General features: G+C 36.4%; 1 protein-coding gene across 1 annotated transcript in view; it reads right to left on the reverse strand.

Annotated features, from left to right (window-relative positions):
- Positions 1-1042: 1042 nt before the first annotated feature.
- Positions 1043-8140, reverse strand: part of LOC107592919 (krev interaction trapped protein 1-like) — a 9509-nt gene continuing 2411 nt past the window's right edge. Inside the window, exons 6-17 of the mRNA XM_016282501.1 lie at positions 7686-7929; positions 6944-7059; positions 6646-6789; positions 6067-6223; positions 4126-4233; positions 3871-4027; positions 3564-3715; positions 3048-3214; positions 2867-2954; positions 1531-1737; positions 1316-1432; positions 1043-1245 (exon numbers count right to left, since the gene is read on the reverse strand). Of these exons, the coding sequence (XP_016137987.1) occupies positions 1168-1245; positions 1316-1432; positions 1531-1737; positions 2867-2954; positions 3048-3214; positions 3564-3715; positions 3871-4027; positions 4126-4233; positions 6067-6223; positions 6646-6789; positions 6944-7059; positions 7686-7929 (1735 nt within the window). The 3' untranslated portion in view covers positions 1043-1167. The remainder of the gene's footprint in view (positions 1246-1315; positions 1433-1530; positions 1738-2866; positions 2955-3047; positions 3215-3563; positions 3716-3870; positions 4028-4125; positions 4234-6066; positions 6224-6645; positions 6790-6943; positions 7060-7685; positions 7930-8140) is intronic.

An 8140-nucleotide genomic window follows, 5' to 3' on the forward strand; every position in this document is an offset into this window, starting at 1 on the left:
CAAGAACGTTTTCATCACTTTTGTGGACATGGAATTTTCAGAGAAATGGAGAATCCACATCATTTTGGCAGGCCGAGAGCAATCTTTTCATTCTCTAGAGAAACAGGAACAGAAGTCTAGTGTTCTGCCTTCTGTTGTGTACAATGACTGCGACAAGGGAATAAGTGAGAAAAGGAAGGAGGGAACTATTGAAAGACATGACTGACCAAATCCTGTCAGCTCTTAAAGGATCTTTTATTTATCACCTAAAGGAAGCTGAATGAGAGATCTTGGACTTAATTAAGTCTCAGTGCATCCATAAATGTGATGGATTATGCAAATAATGCACATAAAAATTAGATTAAGATTTCCGGTCATAAAGCAGAGTACAACATGACAATATTATAGAGGCTGAATGTGCTGCTATTAAGCTTGGCGTGACAATTCGGAATAAGCCATTTATCTTAAAAAAGACAGCCTCTGTTTCAACACTGAATGGAAATCTGCACAAAAACATGTTCTTGTGTCTAAGAGTTATAAAGGGGGATGATAGAGGTTTCACTTGGATAATATTAAAACAAATGTTTAGTATTTTCTTTTATAAACTTTATATGAAGTGTAACAAAAATAATACAATTAAATTAAAACTATATTAAAAACTTATATTAACTTTTTTTTTACAGGTTCACAGTTCAGTCTGAATTACTCTTAGCAAATTAGCATTTTAAAAAATTAAGAAAAATTTAGTCATTTCAAATGGCTGTAACGGTCATGGAAATGTATCTGTGAAAATATTATATTAGTTCAACATTATATTACTGACTTACATGTGGATAATTATTTTGAAAGCTGATTATTCTCCCAGCGTATCAGAAAATAAATAATAAAGGCTTTTATTTATTATTCTTCAAAACATGCTTCAAACTGATTAATAATGATCGGAAATTTATAAGGGCTCTTTTTATGATTTTTTTTTATTAAAATGTTCATATTTACAAAAACTGTTCAAATGAATCATGACATTATAAAATACATATGATATTATATACAGTAAGAAAATATTACATGGTGAATTAGGTTAACATTTATGATGATATGTAATATCTCTCCTTTTGGTATAAACAACTCTTAGTCATGTAGATTTATAATAGCATAAAAATCAAAACACATTACGGGATAACCGTAAGCTTATTTATCGGATGCAGCTCTGTCGTTTGGTGTAATCTGTCCACTCAACTTCATCAGCAGCTTGATGATAAGGCCGGCCTGGAGAAAAACCACAAACTCAGGTTTCACATTGTCACAATGAATGTCAAGATGCAAGGAAGACAAATACCTGTTTGGTGTGTACAATAAAGTTCTTCTTGTTCTCTAGACTGTGTATTTGGACATATTGGTCAGCCTGACCCAACTGCCACATAAATGTCCCATACTCCAGACTAAGATGAAGCACCTGATTAATAAAAAAAACACAATGTCACAGAAGATTTGAGGGATACAACAACATGTGAAAACCTCTGTCCGTATGATATAAAGTGACTGAAATCTCACTTTTGTCTCCATGTTCATTAGATGCAGGCCTTTGGTGTTCACACCAACATACACTCGGATGACCTTGTGGGTACTGGAGCTGGCCTTGGTGAACACCTGTCCTGTGAAGAAAGCCGCCCCATAGGTGGGGATATCCCAGCAGTTCTGCAGAAAGAGTCTCTGGAGGTGGTGCATCTCTTTACTCACACCCTCACTGGTGCTCAAATTCTACAGACACACAAAAGAATTGAGAAAATCAGACCAGTTGCAGAAAGACTGTTCTCATTTAAAGGGGTCCTATTATGCTCTTTTACGAAATCTTGATTTTGTTTTGGGGGTGTACTAGAACAGGCTCTCATACTAGGTTGTTCGAAAAATTTACAACACCTCTCTCCCCAGTCTGGCTTGAATGGCTCAAATAGTTACTGTATCAAATGAAGGCCCGCCTTCTGAAATACGAAATGTGCTGTGATTGGTTAGCTGGGCCAGTATGTATTGTGATTGGCAGCACTCGGCGCCTGGTCGGGAAATGTCATGCCCCTTACCATAGTCGCCTGCAAGCTTCAGTGTAAATATTGCATCAAAATCAAATTAATTTGAGCGCGATTTAAACCCGGATGATTGTAACCACTCTAAGTTCTTCTGCCTTGGGAAAACTAGAGCATCTCCGACATAGTGATGTCTCCAAAACTCATTGCCTTCTCTAGTGCAGCTCAACCAGGTCTCGTCCCATCCGTCGATCTTTGTGATATCACAAATCCCAGAAAATATGCGTTGTAGTCCAAACGAGTCGTTTGTTGTAGTTTTTGAAGTGATTTCTGTTAAATAAAATATCTCCTTTTGAAGTGGACTTTGAGCTTTGTAACTTTGCAGATCTTTTTTATGCTCAAACAGCAACATTACAGACTAACTGAAGTTGAAAAGTATAATAGGACCCCTTTAAGAACATACTGTATTCACTACTGTTCAAAAGTTTGGGGTCAGTAAGATGATAATTAACTTTCGATTAATCATAGATTCCTGAAAAAACTGTACGACGGTTTCCCCAAAAATATTAAGCAGCACAACTGTTTTCAACACTGACAATAATTATGAATGTTTCTTGCGCATCAGATCAGAATACTAGAATGATTTCTGAAGGATCATGTGACACTGAAGACTGGAGTAACGATGCTGAAAATTCAGCTTTGCCATGACAAAAATAAATTAAATGTTAAAATATATGAAAATAGAAAACAGTTGTTTTCCATGTTAATTTTTTTCATCAAATAAATGCAGCCTTTGTGAACATAAGAGTACAATAACATAAAAAATCTTACCAACACCAACATTTTGAAAATGTTCTGAATTGACACACCTTGTACTCGTGAAGTATCCTGTTAGTCCAGTGATGTGCTTTGCTCTTGACCTTTGAGATTGGAACTATGGATTTGAGGTTTTCCTCACTGCATTAAACAAGAAATATTCATGTCTTTTACCACAAACACGGAAACAGTAATTGTCAATATGGGGCAATCGATGAGGAATGAGCTACATACTTTAAAAAGCCCTGCTTGTGTTTCTTGCTGTCATAGTTTCCATAAATAATCTGCAGGAGGAGGCTGGCGAGAGTAATTAGTTTGCTATCTGATGCTGATAGGAAGCCTTTGAGGAGGCAGTGACGAGCTTCATCAAACAGAATGAGGATGGACTTTGGATCTTCAACCTAGGAGGGAAGTTTACATGAATTTCACAGAAGAATGTAGGAGACTCTAAACTAGGGGTCCTCAACTCTGGACCTCGAGATCCACTTTCCTGCAGAGATTAGCTCCAACCTGGATTATACACACCTACCTGCAACTTTGTAGTAATTCTGAAGACCCTGATTAGCTTGTTCAGGTGTGTTTGATTAGGGTTGGAGCTAAACTCTGCAGGAAAGTGGATTTCGAGGTCCAGAGTTGAGGACCCCTGCTCTAAATCATTGCTTTCAAAACACCATGTGGATCAAGTGGAATTATTGAGCGAAAACAGATTGAGCAAAGATAGACAAAATATAATAACGTTGTGGCATCAACCTTTTTTTCTATTTCTAAGGGTAGCCGAACATCTCTGCACAGGCAGAGCTGTGGAGTTTCCCTTTGGGGGTCCAGAGCGGTGAGATCAGTTACTATCTCGCTCCAGATCCGTAAGTGCTGCAAGGGCTTATGGTATGGCTTCAGCTGCAGACCTGAAAAACACCACAGGTCAGATTTGTCTCAATCCAGATCAAATAAGAAAAACATGAAGCAAAATCTGATGTAATGGACAGAAATGTTACAAAAGTGAGTGAAGGTGATATCTGAATTGAGTTGTGGGTGTATTTTATCAGGTGTGGTGTCTCACTGAGGTTCTCTGAGCAGATCCAGATGGTGAAGTACTGTTGTGTCTCCTGCGACAGTCTCATGCCCTCCATGATCTGCTGCACTGTTGTGTTGTTCCCATGTTTCAGTTCCACAGTCCTATACGATCCATCCATGCGATAAATTCTCACCTTCTCATACTGAAACACACCAAAACACGTGATACAATGGCGATATAGAACTGTAGCTCTGTGGAGCAGAAGCACTGTGTAGTAGAACGAAGTAGTTTCACTCTCACTGGTTTATTGTTGGCTTGCTGAAGGAGTTTCACCGCCTCCTCCCAGCTGTTCTGCTTGTTCTCTTCACATACTTGAAGGGGGGATCGTTTCTGTTGGTCCTCAATATGCTTAAAATGAAAAGAGATTGAATCATAACAAAATCCCAAACATTTGAACACCCAACTTTTCAAGTCGACTGTTTGTTGCTCATCACCATGCGCCACTAAGAAGATGCGTGTTCATTTAGCTGCTGAATTTCAGTAGTTCAAGTGAGAATAAACTCAAAATGAACAGAGGCTCAGGTGAGAATGAACACAATGAATAAAAAACATACTAATTTCTAATCCAAAAAAGAGAGAATGATTAGTACATCACTTACTCACATATGCAAGTAATCGAAGTGTAAATACATTTCAAAGTGTAAAAACACAATTTTATGAAGTTGCTCCACATGGGACTTGAACCATCAACCAATTGGTCAGATGCCTATCACTTATCTCATAGCGCCACCGAAAAATGTGTGTTCATATGGATGCCAAAGCTCCATAGTACAAAGTGAGAATCAACTAAAAATGAAGACTTTGCATATACACACACTGCATGTAGTATTTAATAAATTCAAACAAAATCATTCATAGGCACAACATCAGGAACAGAAGCAACTTTTGCATAATTTCTTGCAGTCTGGGCATGTGTCACATTGAGTTGCGAACCCATGACATTAAACATTCGGGATCTGTGGTATAACACACTGAGCTAGTCACTCATGCATGTTCATCAGGCTGCTGAGGAGAGGAGGAATGAGCTCACCAAAAAAGTTCCTTAGCATGTTAAACAGATTAGCATGCTAAGCTAACTTAATGCTAACTTTAACTTAAAGCTTACGGTTAACCTGATAGCTGAAGAGCCACATTAGAAAGAATGGCAACCGGTTAGGATGCTAACCAATTAGCATGCTAAGCTAACTAACATAAATCAACAAACAGGCACGAAACTGTAGCGAATAGCAAAAATCTGTTCAGTCATTTCTGTGCGACTCGGTCCGTTTTTGCAAAAAATCTTTATATCTCTGGAACACTAGGTGTTCAAGCTTAATTTGTGGTTAAAAAGTATATAAATTTAAAAAATTTTAAAGAAAATGACCGATTGTTTAGCTTGATAAGACCCTTATTTCTCGGGCTGGGATCATGTAGAGCCCTTTAAAGCTTCATTGAAACTGCAATTTAGACCTTCAACCCATTGGTCCCCATTGAAGTCCATTATATGGAGAAAAATCCTGGAATGTTTTCCTTAATTTCTTTGAGACCGAAGAAAGAAAGACATGAACGTCTTGGATGACATGGAGGTGAGTAAATTATCAGGACATTTTTATTCTGGAAGTGAACTAATCCTTTAATGTAAGATATTGAATGTGTACAGATTGAGGAGAGTAATCAGAGTAATTTTTCAAGAAAAAAGGGTTCAAAAGTTGTAACCATTTCGATGTTGAATTTTTGAACTGGTGATAGCGCTATAGAGTTGGTCCTAGAGACCCAGATCGCTATTCTTGACCATCACTACAAGTGTGCCAAATTTCATCATTTTCCTATGTTCCGTTCATAGGGCTGCCATAGACACCCCATACAGAAGATAAGATAAGATCATAATATTTGTATATATATATATATATATATATATACATTCTACACTATTTACTCTAAACAAGTAAATAAAAAATAATAAAATAAAATACTAAAAACTGTACAATATGAAAAATGTTTATTCATTTTGAGGTTTATTTAAGTTAAAAAAGTGTTTTTAATTCAATTATATTAATATTACTTTGTTAATACATTAATTATATTAATATATATTTATTATATTTAATTTAAATGAATAGTGTTTTGAAGGCACAGGTAATCTGAATATTAAAAAGGGGAAATTAGCATAGACAATTAAATATAAAATATTGTAATTCTCACTCTGTCTATGTCCGGGTGCTGCAGAAGCAGCTGTACAATTTCTGCATAACCCCCAATAGCTGCAAAGTGTAAAGGAGAGCTCAGCTGGCCGTTCAACAGATTGGGGTTACAGTTCCCTTTCTCCAACAGGCGCTTGGTGGCCTCCACCTTTCCATGCCTGTAATCAGAGGAAAAACATATCGGTTTATATTTTTGAGGGCCTAATATATAATTTAGTTTAGTTTAGTTTAGTTTTATTTAAAGTTTGACATGACAGGATATTGCGGCACAAAACCCTGAAATGTGTCAAACATACACATACTCCAAGACAATCATTACTTAGTATCAAACAAATAAAAGATAACTGATATACAAGTATAATAAATAAAAATACAAAATTTGCTATATATATATATATATATATGAATAACACAGATTCACAAAAAAGGCATCCTAATCAAGGTCTTTGATTAGCAATTTAATTGAGCAAAGTGGAGAGACGATGGGCAGAAGAGAAGGAAAAGGGATCCAAGTGATCTGACCTAAACAAACACTTCATATGCAATTACTTATTTAAAGAAACAAGAAGCTGTTATATACCAGCATGCATAATGAATGGGTGCCCAGTGGTCGCTGTCCAGCTGTTTAACCGAGAAACCACTGTCCAGTAGTTTGGACAGAAGCTCAGTGTCTCCTTCACAGGCACTGCGGTGCAGAGGGAAATCATCCACCCACTGGCGCTCTCTACAGGACACAGAGTGGTGACAAAAATCATGATCAATCCACCAACAGATGTATATTTAGATTCTTAATGTGGATTTAGTATTTGATAATCTCTGATTATTAATGTCTTAATAATATAATACACAACATTGGCACTTTAAGTGCATATACTGACCTGTCTTCTGTGACGCTGGTCATACTGTGCTGCCATTTGTCTCCCTTTGGAATCTGGATTTTGGAATAATCTGGTGCTCCCAAGCCAAAGTAAGGGTTGATGATGACTTTGTCCACCTTTATGCAAGAGTTTAATAGTTAAATCATTACCTTTAACTAGTATTATGCATTCAAGTGATCAATTAGAAAATAATTACACAAGACAAATGACTATTGAGTTTGGGGCCAATAAGATGTTTTAAGGTTTTTAAAAGATGTCTCACCAAGGCCTCATTTATTTATTTAAAATTATAGTAAAAACAGTAACATTGTTACATATTGTTAACATTTTAAATAACTATTTTGTATTTGAATACATTTTAAAATGTAATGTATTACTGTAATGGTAAAATGTAATTTTCAGCAGTCTTTAGTGTCACATAATCCTTCTGAAATCATTCTAGTACGCTGATTTGGTGCTTAAGAAAAAAATATTATTTTCAATGTTGAAAACAGTTGTACTGCTTAATATTTCTGTGAAATTAGGATATATTTTTTGAATATATAAGAACAGCATTTATTTTAAATAGAAATGATCTAACATTATAAATATCTTTTCTGTCATTTTTGATCAAATGAATGTGTCCTTGCTGAATAAAAAGCATTAATTTCTTTCTTATTGACCCTAAACTTTTGAACAGTAGTGAACTTGGATCGGTTCAATTAAAGGCATTTTTCTGGCCATAATCATGAAATAGTCTCACTCTGTTAGTGTACTGCAGATCTGACCCATAGAGCGGGTTCTCAATGCACAAGTCAGCTTTCTCCAGGGACATCATCTTGCTCTTGATCTCCAGAGCTGTATAACCCATATGGAGCGGGCCGTTGGTTTGCTTGCTTTCCACTGCATAGGCCGGATTACTCACATTAGTCTTCACACGGTCTACTGGAGCCGGCCGGAAAAGCGCAGGAATGGCGTGAGGCACAGTGTGCTGCTCTGCTAACCACCTGACACAACCAGTCCCAATACTTTATTAACACGTAATGTTGCTAACAACAACAATTCAATAAACATTTGTCGTATAGCTTTGAGATCCTCTGAATGCGAGTGTATTCCTAAAAAAGCGACTAAAATGATCTTTTAGAAAATAAAAACATTACATTTACAGTATTTCTCTACCAAGAAAACAGGCCAAAAATACAGATTTGTGTCCAGTCC

Source organism: Sinocyclocheilus grahami, unplaced genomic scaffold (assembly GCF_001515645.1).
Source record: "Sinocyclocheilus grahami isolate Dianchi unplaced genomic scaffold, SAMN03320097.WGS_v1.1 scaffold161.1, whole genome shotgun sequence".
Taxonomy (NCBI): Eukaryota; Metazoa; Chordata; class Actinopteri; order Cypriniformes; family Cyprinidae; genus Sinocyclocheilus; species Sinocyclocheilus grahami.